This window comes from Babylonia areolata, chromosome 23, assembly GCF_041734735.1.
Source record: "Babylonia areolata isolate BAREFJ2019XMU chromosome 23, ASM4173473v1, whole genome shotgun sequence".
In the NCBI taxonomy this organism is placed as follows: Eukaryota; Metazoa; Mollusca; class Gastropoda; order Neogastropoda; family Buccinidae; genus Babylonia; species Babylonia areolata.
Window position 1 is genome coordinate 18,882,926 of NC_134898.1, and position 15,000 is coordinate 18,897,925.

General features: G+C 46.3%; 1 protein-coding gene across 2 annotated transcripts in view; it reads left to right on the forward strand.

The window, feature by feature from the left end:
• LOC143298227 (receptor-type tyrosine-protein phosphatase H-like) overlaps positions 1–15,000 on the forward strand; it is a 67,257-nt gene that overhangs the window by 19,874 nt on the left and 32,383 nt on the right. For both annotated transcript variants that reach the window (XM_076611027.1, XM_076611026.1), the window contains exons 2-12: positions 599–1,907; positions 3,065–3,301; positions 4,176–4,445; positions 5,075–5,225; positions 6,256–6,344; positions 6,744–7,004; positions 10,389–10,556; positions 11,312–11,389; positions 11,619–11,842; positions 12,657–12,807; positions 14,059–14,352. In XM_076611027.1, coding sequence (XP_076467142.1) covers positions 599–1,907; positions 3,065–3,301; positions 4,176–4,445; positions 5,075–5,225; positions 6,256–6,344; positions 6,744–7,004; positions 10,389–10,556; positions 11,312–11,389; positions 11,619–11,842; positions 12,657–12,807; positions 14,059–14,352 — 3,232 coding nt within the window. The remainder of the gene's footprint in view (positions 1–598; positions 1,908–3,064; positions 3,302–4,175; positions 4,446–5,074; positions 5,226–6,255; positions 6,345–6,743; positions 7,005–10,388; positions 10,557–11,311; positions 11,390–11,618; positions 11,843–12,656; positions 12,808–14,058; positions 14,353–15,000) is intronic.

The following is a 15,000-nucleotide window of genomic DNA, read 5'->3' on the forward strand; positions in this document are numbered from 1 at the left end:
TTCTGTCCTGAAAAGTGGACAAAACTAAATTGCCACTTATAGGAAGAAATACAAAAGAATCACTGTGAATTGGGTCAATGTGTACCGTTTTTGTGTTTTTGTGTTGTTGGTTTTTTGTTGTTGTTGTTTTTTTGTATTAATCTGTTACGTTATGTACGCAACAGATCTTTTGTTTAAAGCTGTTGATTTGAGAGTGTTCTAGATGAACGAATATGTGGGAGTATGGAGCATAATATAACAAACTATGTTTGTTTGGCATTTCCTTGGAAGAGACAGTCGTCATTTCCTTCGAGTATCTTAACCCTATCGCGCTTATTAATTTTAGAAGAATCTATGTGTGTAATTAAGTTATATTTAATGTTACCTTAGACGAGAAACATTTGGTTAAAACAGTTTTTTGTTTGTTGTTGGTTTTGTTTTGTTTGTTTGTTGTTGTTTTTTGAGGGGGTGGGGGTATGCCACAATATACTGCAGTTACAGACAAACAGGACAACAAGAAAATCTTACACAAAGTCCTGTCTTGGTACATCTTAACTATGTGACGAGTGTCTTCAAAGCAAGACTTTTGAAGCTGACAAAAGAAACGCTTACGTTTCAGGAATGCAACGCCGCTGCTACAAACCGGCACGCAGACGCAGATGCAGACTCTCCGCATTCAGGGTCAGTTCCATACGGCTCAGGACAGACGACGGAACACGTGGACGGACCTTTCGACTCGCCGTCCGGCAGTTCCGGAGAGGCGGAGTCCCCCAGCACCCAGGTGGAGTACACAGACACCAGTGCTGTGGTGTCCTCTGGAGATGTCCAGGAAGAATCCGCGGAGGCCAGCGCCCAGACAGCCACGCCTGGCGACACAGAAGAGCGGACGGGGTCACAGCCAGCGGTCGGTACCAGTCAGCCAGCCGGACCAAGCAAAGGGGGCGGCGTTGTGGGTATGAAATACTCTTCACCCACAGCTCCAACGGGTGAGTCCCGAACTCAGAAAGCCGACAGAGAGGGAGACGGCCCGGCGATGAAAAGCGATGCCACCACAACAGGCAGCCCCCGACCCCCTGAGCTATCTCCACAGGCTTCTCAAGAACACAGCACAACGGATATTCATTCAGCGCTGTCAACATCTAGAAAAGAGATGTCCGGGACTGATCGTCCAGACATCACCCGAGCCGATCCATCGCCTGGAACCTCCCCAGCAGACAGAAACACGACTGAAGAGGGTGCTCCTCCCTCTTCCAGGGAAACGAACCACACATCGCCAACACCGGCCAACACGTCGCCAGAGGCGGACGACGTCGTTACCAAGGGACACATGGTCACCAAGCGAGGAGACGACGTGTCAGTGCCTGACGAAGACAGGTTGGGCGTGTCAGGGACGTCCGACAGGAGCTCTGTATCTTCCGACAATGCTGACGGTTCCACCTTCTCCGGGGCGCCCTCCCAACACTTCACCACGGCGGGTGACGTCTTCACCACTCAGGTGGAAACTTCCCAAACGGCCCAGTCCGGTTCGGAGTTCAAAGTGACCTCAGACCAGCTCTACGTGTCCAAATCCCGCACCAGACGTCAGAGCCCCAACACAGACGGCGGAGGCTTACAGCATACCACGGCGGACTTCACTTCCACTGTACCTTCCAGTGCAGAGTACACCTCCCCACTCACCCCCACTCCCACACAGCCATCCACGTCCAAACCAAGCTCAGAGCTATCTTCTGCTGATGTGTCCACCGTCACCACGCCCACGGCTGATGACACCACAGAGGTGGGGGAAACCACCCAGATGCCCACCCTGGGTATGCCGTGCAATGGTGACTCAGATTGTGCTGCTCTGAACGACAGCCAGTGCTTGAAGGGCGTCTGCTCCTGTCCTCCCGGCCGCCACAGTAACACGCTGGACGATGCCTGCATTCTAGGTGTGGTTATGTAGCGAAGTTAGTCAGTGTGTGTGTGTGTGTGTGTGTGTGTGTGTGTGTGTGTGTGTGTGTGTGTGTGTGTGTGTGTGTGTGTGTGTTGTTGTTGTTGTTGTTGTTGTTGTTGTGTCAGACTGAGGGCAACGGGCTGTCAACGGCTGGCTGGGATGAATGTGAACGCAGCCTTAATGTATCGTGTTCCTTATGGTGTCAGTGGAGTATCGCTGATAGATCGTCCCCCTTTCTCCAGGCATATCCCCGTCGGTCGCATCGCCTGGTCGACGTTAAATATCAATGTAGCTAGCTACCTGACAGACGCACACTCCAAACATAGGTGTGAGCTGTCATGACATGTTTCAGATCCCTACCACTTGACAGTGGATGTCATGACATGTTTCAGATCCCTACCACCTGATAGTGGATGTCATGACATGTTTCAGATCCCTACCACTTGATAGTGGATGTCATGACATGTTTCAGATCCCTACCACTTGACAGTGGATGTCATGACATGTTTCAGAGCCCTACAACTTGACAGTGGATGTCATGACATGTTTCAGAGCCCTACAACTTGACAGTGGATGTCATGACATGTTTCAGAGCCCTACAACTTGACAGTGGATGTTATGACATGTTTCAGAGCCCTACAACTTGACAGTGGATGTCATGACATGTTTCAGAGCCCTACAACTTGACCGTGGATGTTATGACATGTTTCAGATCCCTACCACTTGATAGTGGATGTCATGACATGTTTCAGATCCCTACCACCTGATAGTGGATGTTATGACATGTTTCAGAGCCCTACCACCTGATAGTGGATGTCATGACATGTTTCAGAGCCCTACCACCTGATAGTGGATGTCATGACATGTTTCAGATCCCTACAACTTGACAGCGGATGTCATGACATGTTTCAGAGCCCTACAACTTGACAGTGGATGTCATGACATGTTTCAGATCCCTACCACTTGATAGTGGATGTCAAGACATGTTTCAGATCCCTACCACCTGATAGTGGATGTCATGACATGTTTCAGAGCCCTACAACGTGACAGTGGATGTCATGACATGTTTCAGAGCCCTACAACTTGACAGTGGATGTCATGACATGTTTCAGAGCCCTACAACTTGACAGTGGATGTCATGACATGTTTCAGAGCCCTACAACTTGACAGTGGATGTCGTGGATGACACGTGCCTCAACATCAGCTGGTTAGGGGGCGGTGCGGAGTACAACGTTACCGTGACGTCATCAGAGGCGGACAACGTCAGCAGGTCGGATATGACCCGCTCAAGTCAGCTAGAAATGTGTCCGTTCTCCCCAGGTTCCAACACTTCTGTGTCGGTCGTTCTCAGTCTCGGGGGTGAGCCTGCAACCACATGGGTGGTCCTGAGTGAGTAACCCTCGTTGTATTGCTGTCCGTCATGGTTCAACTTTCTGTCTCTCCGTCTGTCCGTCGGTCTATCTCTTGCCTTGTATCCTGCTGCTTTGCTGGCTTAAATGTTTGCTCTCTCTCTCTCTCTCTCTCTCTCTCTCTGTGTGTGTGTGTGTGTGTGTGTGTGTGTGTGTGTGTGTGTGTGTGTGTGTGTGTGTGTATTATGAAGACATTCGAAAGAAATGCTTAATTTTCAACGGTGAAAACTTAGAGAACATGAACATTACCAGTACGCTTTTGATAGATGATGAAGTAAGAATAAGATCACCAGCGAACTTTATCGCCCTTGCTTGGGATTGTTGGAAAAAGAAATTATCATCGGGAGCCTTATAGTTATCGACAGAAAAAACAACAACACTGTTACCCTGATGCCAGTTCCACAGTTTATAATTCTGAATGACTTTGCAGAAAGTTGGATGGTCGAGCTTTTTTTATTTTCCTTTTTAATCTTAACAATATGTTGTATTTTATTATTATTGTTGTTGTTGTTTGTCGTTGATTTTCTCTCTCTCTCTCTCTCTCTCTCTCTCTCTCTCTCTCTCTCTCTCTGTGTGTGTGTGTGTGTGTGTGTGTGTGTGTGTGTGTGTGTGTGTGTGTGTGTGACGGTCTGATTGTGTGCATGTTTGTCTTTTAGTTGACTGTCACTCTCTCTCTGTTTTTGACATACTCAAGGAAGAAAAACATGAATGTCATCATTCATTTCCTTCTGTCTTGAGCATGAGCATGCTACAATGATTCATAGTTATCACCTGACCAGTAGCCAGTCAGTATGTCATGCATGCAAAAACATCTATCGCACTCTTACCCATGTTACTGTCTCTGTCCCTGTCAGAACCCACGGCACCCAGGGAGCTGGAAATCTCGGCAGTGAATGAAACTTGCGTGACGTCTAGGTGGGAGGCAGGGGAAGGTGAGACTGACTTTTACATCGCAACGATGTGGCACTACTATGACAACATCACTGCGGAGGTGAATGGCACGACCAGTGACACTCAATGGACAGTTTGTCACCTGAATCCCGGGACCAAGTTTGTACTGGAGGTGGTTTCATCCAGCCACGGGTACCACAGCAACCCAATCAACACGCATCGAGAGTCCACAGGTACTGACCGCTACATGTTGCTCCTCGGATAGACAGCTATGAAAAGTAACTGTCTCGGGTATATCTATATCGGCGTGTCTGCCTAAGCATCCTTCAATGTCCCGACCACCCCCACCCCCTCTCTCTCTCCCTCTCTCTCTCTATATATATATATATATATGTGTGTGTGTGTGTGTGTGTGTGTGTGTGTGTGTGCAGAGAGAGCCAGAAAGAGAGACAGATTGAGAGAGGCATAAACACGAGTTATGATGGCGATGCTAAAGATGATAATAGCAGGCTGATCATCAGCATCAGCATCAGCATCATCATATTAACGTTTATCACTGCTCGTTATTTCACTATTGCACCCTTGTCTGCCGCAGTCCTCTGTCTTATCAATGAACTATACTGTATCTTTCATTCCTACTGACTAGGACGTGCCTGTCTTATCAATGAACTATACTGTATCTTTCATTCCTACTGACTAGGACTTTGGCATGCGTTCTTGTGGATGACTGGTGTGTCAGCACTTTTATTTGTCTCTGTACAAGATTCAGCGCTATATGCACACACACATATTATTATTATTATCATTCATCATCATCATCATCATCAGTATCTCTCATCTCTCTGTATCTCTCACCACTCAGTACCCAGTCGGCCAACAGAAGGGCAGGGCCAAAGGGAGGAGAGCAGTCCCCAGAAGTGTGTACGTCTGGAGTGGACAGCGGGGCCCGGGCATCAAGACAAGTTCATCGTCAACGGGACCAGTGAGAATGAAACCCACACGTCCATTTGCGGGTCGGTGTGACACATATGACATTGTGTGTGTGTGTGTGTGTGTGTGTGTGTGTGTGTGTGTGTGTGTGTGTGTGTGTGTGTTGAAACGAACGGCTTTTTTCTGGTACCGGTTGGGGGTAATGGGGGATGGGGGAGAGGGAAGGGGGTGGGGGAGGGGATGGGGGGGGGGGGGAGGGGATTAAACTGACAGATAGACCGTGCACACTGTGTCAGACGGACTGACATGGACACACTGACACAGACATACATACACTGAAACACATACACACACACACACACACACACACACACACACACACACACACACAGTGTGTGTGTGTGTGTGTGTGACACGCGGCACACTGATGAAACACACACACACACACACACACACACACACACACACACACACACACACACACGATCACACGCGCGTACACACGGAAGAGAGAGAGAGAGAGAGATCGGTTGATTGATTGATTGACATTTAATTGACGATGTCTTCTTTAGCTTGTATGCCAATGGGTTGCAATATCTATTAATTAAACAATCTTTTTAAAAACGGCAAAAGGAAAATAATGAACTACAAAGAATCACAGAGAGAGGAACACAGAGAGAGGGAGAGAGAGAGAGAGTGTGTGTGTGCGCGTGTTTTCTCAGCATAATTGAGTATTTTGCCTGACGTGTTCCATTTCGCTCCATTTTCATTTGAAACACCAATCTGTCAACCATAGAAGAATCAATTATCGTACTTTAAAGGGTGAGGTTTTATTTCCCCGCCCCCCCCCCTGCCCCCCACTCACATCCTATTTCACCCACCCCCCACCCCCACCTCGTCCTCACGACCGCTTTTGAAATGGCGGAACTGGTTGTTTCTCTTCTGGTAAGTCCCAACAGACAGCCACAGTGCGAAATGTGGATAACGGGCAGTAGGGGAATAGGGGGTGGGGAAAGGGGTGGGTGTGTCTGATTTCAGTGTCCGTTTTTAGGTAAGCTACATGGTATGACCAGATATTGCATTGACCTGGGCTTCATCCATGACACCGTGCAGATTGGAGCCTGGCTCTCGGTACACGTTCAGCATCGTCGCCGTGTCTGAAAAGAGAAAAAGCGCACCTCTGCTTGTGGAGACTTGTACAGGTATGGACTGTGCTTGTGTGTGTGTGTGTGTGTGTGTGTGTGTGTGTGTGTGTGTGTGTGTGTGTGTGTGTGATGTTGGTTTTTTTTTTATAATCTATAACGGTTTATGAGTAAACACAAGTTCCATTGTGATGGATCAATATTGTCTTGAACTGTACTGTGTTTTTGCGTTGTGTTGCAGTGTGGTGTGTTGGATTCTGTTGTACTGTATTGTACTGCAGCAGTCGTGTGTTCATAATCAGCTAAATGTTGGGTGTTAACAGGGCAACACGCCACACAGTGCACATTGTTCATTACAACATCATCGGAACCTCTTTATCATTGTCGTTAATTGTCAGTTTCATTTCACATCACCGTCATCACAGCCATCACAGATCCCCACCATCGTCATGGTTTCAGACCCAGATACGGTCCAGCGTCCGAGGGTGGAAAAGGTGAACGTTACCTGGGTCACTCTAGGCTGGGAGAAACCTGTCGGCCATGTTGACAGGTACATCATCAGGGGAAACCACTCCGATGACCCCATCTACGTCAAGGGCAGGACCTCAGCCACGGTGCAAGGCCTGAGGTCTGGAACGCCCTATGCTTTCGACATCACGACAGAGTTTTGCAATCGGACGTCGGCACAAGTTCTGTTGTCTGTGAGGACCAATTACAGCGGTGAGTTGAGTTGGTTGGCAGTTGTGTTGTTTTGTACCGTATCACTGTATTGTCTGCTCTCCCCGTGGAGAGGGCGTCGCCACAGTGCAGCGCTACCATTATCTTTTTTGTCTGTCTGCAAGTGTGCTTGTTTTCCCATCAAGTTGGATTTTTCTTTTGAATTTTGACAGGGACGACCCCGAACTTTGTTGCCGTTATTTTTTGTTTGTTTGTTGGTTGGTTGGTGTGTTTTTTTTACACGTGCTAAGTGCATGCTGCGCAGTGGTCCACGATTTATCGTCTCACCCGAATGAATCGCGTCCAGAGCACCAGTCAAGATCCAGTAGAGGACAAGAAAATTCTATAGAGTGTGGGACTTGATCCCGTGCCCTCAGATTCTCTCGCTTTCCAGACGGGCTCGTGACCACTGGGCCCCAACTGCACTGTTGAAGCAGACTTGAAGACGTTATAGGTTGGATCAACAAGTACAGTGCTCATGCTCGGAGAGAATCGATAGTCTTTATATGTGCGGCAGCTATGCAGATTGGCACGCGTGTACGTTGCTGTAGATGAATATGGAATGTGTTACGCAGACAGACAGTAAACAGTTTGTATATCTAAGAAGGGAGAATTGCACGCTACATTTCATTGCTCACCCGCCTTCATTGCGGAACACATGGTCCCAAAATTTACTAAAATGTGAAATTCCCGAGATGTTGACCCAAGAGCTGTGTGTTTGTAGAGAGAGTGTGATCGTTTGTTGTTGAGATTTCACTGAATACAGGAACGCTGCCTCTTTACCTAACCAGTCTGCTTCTACCGTGGTCATACAAAAATGTATCCAGGGCATTCAAATTTCAAAATTTAGGCATAACCTAAACTGTTTGATAAGAAAATTACAAATGGTGATGGTAAAATATTACGTAAATGGAAATGTTTATGGAAGCCCAGAACAACATGCTCCCCGGCAGATTGGAAGTTAAATTAAAAAAAAAATATATATATATAAATATAAAAAAGGGCGGGGGAAAAGAAGATGCAATCATCTTGATGACTGGTGGAGGGGTGTAGTGGGGGCTCACACCAAAACAGGTTGGACTTGCATTTTGTTGAATACGAGGGCTTTTAAAGAATGTTTTGTTGCTGTTTACATCACTGATGGTTCATAACGTATGTTTATAGTGTTGATATGGTTTTAGTATTATTTTATAATTTTCACAACACACTCGCTCAGAAAAAAAAAGGTCTTGGTCCAATATTTTAACGATACAACATTGCTTTCTTTCTTTCACTCAGGAAAAGCGATTGTTTAATCTCCAGTCAATATAATTATTAACACATCAAAACAATGTGTGAAGTCCACTTGGCGCAAGTTGTCAGCGAGAGGACTAGCAAGTTTGTCATGAGAAGGAAACTAACTCCATTCCATGGTCTAAGAAACTCTCTCTCTCTCTCTCTCTCTCTCTCTCTCTCTCTCTCTCTCTCTCACACACACACACACACACACACCAAAAAACACACACACACACACACCAAAAAAAAAAATAAAGCAAAGTCCGAGTTTTAAAAAAAAGTTAAACAATCTCCTTCAACGATATACACAAACACAAAGAAGTATATGCTTTTGTGTTTTTAGGTGTGTGTTCTCAGCTGTGCGTTCCTTTGTTTATTCTGTCAATTCACTTAACTATGTATTCAGGCGATCGTTTTCTTCTTGTAGATTAAAGGCCGTAGATCCCTCCTGTCCACATTCCGTTTAGCCAGGTTCTCCAGAATAAGTCTTTCTGGCGGAGAAGAGGTTATATTTTTTTCTTGAGCACTAGGAAGTCGAACAGCTGTTAACACTACTGCATTGATTCGGGTGTCTCCGTGTCGTCTGCTATCGCTGTGTTCGTCTCTGTGTTGCTCATCGGAGAGTCAATGTGGATGGCAGACAAATGACTACGAATTGGAGCAGTTGTGGTACTTGCAGTTACTGTGTGTCCTTTTTTTTGTTCTTCTCAAAATTCTTCATACTTGCTATGATGTTGTTTGTGTGTGTGTGTGTGTGTGTGTGTGTGTGTGGTGTGTGTGTGTGTTTTCTCCCCACAGTATGTTGTTGGAGTGTGTTGTGCGTTCTGTTACAGTAGTGTGTGTGTGTCGAGGGTCTGTGTGTGTGTATGGGTAGTGTTTTCCAGTTGCATTCTCTTGGTTTTGTCTTGTATAATTGCATAGACCCTATGCATAGCGGGAATTGTGTGAATATAAGTATATACTTGCTTATCCATTATCGTATAATAATATAAAAGATTAAATTTGTTTTGTCTTTGTTTTGGTTGACTGACCTTGATTTGCTTCGGTGAGATTTAATTTTTATGGCTATGCAGCGCAGACGACATGTTGTGACAAGCCTTCAACTTCACACCTGTCCGTTGCAGTGTCTGTTTTCTCCTCTTCATTGTTTCCACAGTTAATTTGCCCCCACATTTCCAGGCACGTGTTTATTCTTGATTTTTTAAAAAGGTACGCTCGGATTCTGCACGATAAGGCGAACATTTTGGGCTCCATATTCTAACTACCTCCCTGCCGTAGCAATTAGTGAAGAGACCTAATCAGCTACGCCTGTCAGCGTCTCCGTGCGACCCCCTCAACCCCGTACCCATCCTTTCACAAATGCTTGATCTAATATATATATATATATATGTATGTATAGAGAGAGATAGATAGATAGACAGATAGACAAGTCTTCATTCCCACATCTGTGTGTGTGTGTGTGTGTGTGTGTGTGTGTGTGTGTGTGTGTGTGTGTGTGTGTGTGTGTGTGTGTGTGTGATAGACTACATAGATGGATAGATGCAGATGGACACACCTTCCAGTCATCCTGGCGCTTACAATAAAACGTGACACATGCATGAATATTCATACATCCATACGCGAACAAGCGTGTACACACACATAAACACGCATACATACCGGCACAAGCTCACACACTCCCAACAGAAATTCAAATACAAATGGGTCAGTAAGGTGGTAGGCAGAACGGCAGAGGTGTGTCTTTGGAGACTTTTGAAACTGAACTGGGGAATCCAAGAGAAGGACTGAGAGGGGCAGTTTGTTCCACACTGATGGGCCACGACAGGAGAGAGAGAGCGCTGATCTGGGGATTTTTTTTTTTTTTTTTTTTTTTTGGGGGGGGGGGGGGCGGGGGGGGGGGGGGTCACCTGGGATAACTGTCAGCTGACTGGAATCAGCAGTCGAGTCGAGCTTAATGATCTAGAAGCCTAGATCGAAAGTAAGTCACAAAGGAATGTGAGAGCAACATGACATTTTATCACAACGCGCGTAGTTGCTGGTTTTACTTTCTATCCTCGCACAAATGGGTAGTCAGAATGGTTTCTCATCGTCATGTTGCTCTGCTCTCTACAGCCTTGACCTCCGCGAACGTGAGCGCCGAGGGCACGGTCTTGCTGGTGTCTTGGAGCACTGACCAGGAGGTGTCCGTGCAGGTGACTGTCACAGTCAAGGACGGACAGGAGACAGTGTACCGGGAGACAGTCCGCACCTCCCCTCAACTCGTCCACACCAACAGATCTGGTCAGTGCTTGTGGGTTTGGGTGCCCGCCTTCCTTCCTTTCCGGCTGTTCTTCTTATTGATGATATGATATTATAACTATGGATACTCATATAGCGCCTATCCTTGGTCGTAGACCAAACTCTAAGCACTTTTACAACCTGAGTAGAGCCGACTGACGGCTGCCATTGGGCGCTTATCATTCGTTTCCTGTGTCGTTCATTCAGATTTCAGGCACGCACACATACACACTCAGACAGACATGCAAAATATTTTACGTGTTTGACCGTTTTGTTTATTTACCCCACCATTTAGGCAGCCATACCCCGTTCCCGGCGGTGTGCATGCTGGGTATATTGTTGTTTCCATAACCCACCAAACGCTGACATGGATTACAGATCATGCGTATTTGATCTTCTGCGTGCGTATATACACGAAGGGGGTACAGGCACTAGCAGGTCAGCACATAATTTTATGTTGACTTGGGAAATCGGAAAAAAAATCTTCACCATTTACCCTTCTGGCGCCGTAACCGAGATTCGAACCCTGAGCACTCGCACTGAATGTCTAACGCTTTAGCCACTCAGCTATTGCGCCCTGTTTTCCTCTTCCTGATAAAAGCATGATCTTTTCCGGTTGTTGGTCGTGGTTTCTGTGTTTTGAGCACACACCGCGACTGACTCAATCATCTCTGTTTTGTTTTAGTTACTCCTTTCCATACTGGTTTCCCGCGCGATACAAGTTGTGGTTGTGTCTGATGTAGTTTTGTTCTGACCAGGTACCTGTTTCACCATCAGTCTGCGAATCGGCAACAGTTCCCTGACACAGACCATTGCACACGCCACGGACCCTGCAGGTGAGCTGTCGTTTCTTGGTCATCTCTGTCTGTCGATATGACTAAAAACAACAATGGCAATGACAAGTATTTTATTAAGGGTAAAGGGATAAGCTAAAAGCTCCTTTACACCTTATCCTCACATAAAAGCATGGACATGGAATACAGGAGTTCTTCTTGTTCAACACCAGTTTGTTTGAAAACAATCCTTGAGAAAATCCAAATCGCTGTATGTCATATTTCCAAACAGCTCCTCAGAAAGTGCACAACCTTCAAGCCCAACGACTGACCAATGACAGTCGTGCTATACAAGTCACGTGGTTACCACCGGAAGTCACCAATGGCGTCATCACATTCTACAACGTGTCAGTACAAGGTCTGCGAGGCCTCCAACAGACCAGTCGAAGGATCGTAAACTGCGAAGGTGACTGTGACCTTGACTGTTCGCCTGAGATTTCGGCGGGCTCACACGGGGTGAGTACAACTAAAAGTTGAATTGAAAAGGGGAAAGGTTCCATAGCCTTTTTTTTTCTTTTAGCAGTCTGGGCAGTAAATTCATATCCAATGTGTCGAGGGGCTCGGCATAGGAAGGCGGGGCACAACCCTCTCCTGTCGCTGTTTTACCACTGTCATCCGGTCAGGTACCCATTCACACCTGGATGGAGTGAGGAAAGTGCCTTTCCCAAGGACGTAACACCATGCCGAAACGGGGCCTCGAACCCTGATCACTGGTGAACATTTGATCAGAAGTCCAATGCTTAATTAACCGATTCTGCCATGGCGCTGCCGCTTGAAGTAAATGTAGTAAATAAACAGTGGGTATTGTCAAACATGTGTTGCTTGTTCATTCATTCATTGCAGCTTTTTATCTGATTTATTTGTTGTTTTTTTCGTTGGTTTTTTTTAATTTGTTGTTGGTGTATATTGAAACTGGACTATCCTCTTTCGGTCGATTTTTTTGTAACCCTATATGTTTCTATGTCTCTATGTCTCTCTGTCTCTTTCTCTGTCTGTCTGTCTGTGTTTATGTCTATCTATGTATCTGTCTATCAGTCCTTTTGTCTGTCTGTCCGTCTCTCTCCCTCACTCTCTTTCTCTCTCCTTCTCTCACTCTTCTCACTTTCAACAACTCATCCTCGTCCCAAAAGTCTAATTAAATCTTCTATTTAAAAAAATGCAGAAAAGAAGGTTTTTCTTTAGTAAAAGTGTCCAACAGTCAGTCTGTTCCATCTCAATTGTTCAAGCACATTTTCACGTTGTTTCTCTTGTTTATGTTCCTGCTTTACAGACAGCATCACGGACCTCTGGACCACCCATGGCCAAGGAGCTGTCACAGCTGTTTGAAGAGCTGTCAGAGTACGAAAATTACAAGGTCACTGTCACGGCATTCACCGATGCTGGTGCGGGTCCTTCGTCATCAGTTCCTGTGGAGGGACAACGTAAGTGGTCATGTCGTGTAGGGTTTTTTTTGCATCACGTGACGGCTGGCTAATGATAACAACATATCAAATTCTTCAACTATTGCTTCAAACTATTGCTTCTATACACTGCAGCGTTTTAGGCTGAACAGAAAGAAATCTTTGTTGTTGTTTTTAATTTTATTTTTTTATTTTTTTATACATTGTTGACAGGCAGAGACAGTGATTCCGGCGGAATCCATGACAACTGCGATGAAAAAAAAAGGGGGAAGATAAATACACGAGCAGGATCAGCAATCAACAAACATCAAGGCACATATATAACACACGACAAACACAACATCGCTGTCAGATTTAGCCTTTTTTAGGCTGCTCTGCAAACATCTGTGGTTCAATCAATATGTCCCTATCAATACACTGATTGGATCAAACGCTGCAGTGTATAGAAGCAATAGTTTGAAGCAATAGTTGGGCTGGTGTTTCAACATGTTTTGAATCACGTTTTAAATGCCGGTTTGTGGCTGATGGACAGTTTCTGTTCAGGGAATTGTGATAACTTCTGCGGTCTCGGATACACCTTTGGTTGGAGAGTACTATGATGTCGCCAGTCATTTCGGATGAGATGATAAACCAACGTCCAGTGTGCAGCACGCACTCAGCGCACACAAAAGAACTCTGGCAAAATTCCACAGAATATTTTACTTGGATACACTTCCAGACAAAAAAACAAAAACAAAAAAACAACCACGTGTGAGTGTCGCTGCACTATGTTGACATACTCTCCCCGGGGAGAGCCGCCCGAATATCACAAACAGATATAATGTAACAGTTCAGTTCAGTTCAGTTACTCAAGTTGGTGTCACTGCGTTCTGACAAATCCATATACGCTACACCACATCTGTAAAGCAGATGCCTGACCAGCAGCATAACCTAACGCGCTTAGTCAGGCCAAAGGGAACAATTAGGATACATCCTTTATAAGAAAGAGAAAAGAGAAAAAAGAAAAGAAAAGAAAAACAAGTAACACAATGCAACAGAACGCAACGCAGCGCAACACAGCACAGCGCAGTGCAACGCAACGCAACGCAACATGCAGTAAAACACAATGCAACACAACATTATACGACGCAACGCAGCGTAAAGCAACACGACACAACACGAAACAACACGATATCTTCAACATGCTTTTTTTTTTTTTTTTAAAGCTATTTCCCGAGGTCCGCTCGCGGTTCATTTCACGACATGATCAAAACGCTGCTCATTTGCTGCCAGGACTGGACGAAGTCACCAATCTGAACATTGCCGCACGGAACGCCACCTGTCTGGACCTTACGTGGGAGGACCCGGCCAATGCGGCCGACGAAGACCCCCAGGTCCCCATCCACTTTGAGATCCACTACCAGGACGTGGAGCAGAGCGACGGGGTGTCCGTGCAGAACGTGACGGAGAGACGGGTGACGCTGTGCGGTCTGCGGTACTGGACCCGCTACCTGGTCAACGTCACCGCCGTGGGCAGACTGGGGCCGGGGAAGACCGCCATGGGGAGCTGCACCACAGGGGAACATGGTGAGGAGGAGGAGGAGGAGGAGGAGGTGGTGGTGGTGGTGGTGGTATTGATGAGGGTGTTAATGATAAAACGGGGCAACACTGTGAGGAGAGTCGTGGTGGATTAATGTACCAGATCTAGGTATCTATTTTCAGACTTGGAGGAGGAAAAACGGCGTTTGCAAAACGCAAGAATCTGCGAGACTTGGACCCTGACTGCAGACATCGAGAGAAGAATCCAAGCTGTCGAGACGAGATGCTTTCGTAGACTACTTGGCATCTCCTACAGAGACCACATCACTAACACGGAAGTGAAGAACAGAATCAAGCAAAGTATTGGACCCTACGAAGACCTTCTGTCCATAGTGAAGAAACGCAAACTTAGGTGGTATGGACACATCTCCCGATCATCTGGTCTTGCCAAAACGTTCCTGCAAGGCACCGTACAAGGAGGCAGAAGGAGAGGACGGCAGAAGAAGAGATGGGAAGACAACATCCGGGGGTGGACAGGCTTGACGCTCGGTGACGCCCTGAGGAAATCAGAAAACCGTGAAGAGTGGAGAGGGGTGGTGGTCAGGTCAGCAGCGGTGCCCCAACGGTCTGAACCCAGACTACGGGAGAGGTGAAGGTGAAGAAATCTGTATATGACAAGGCCACTGAAGCCAGGTA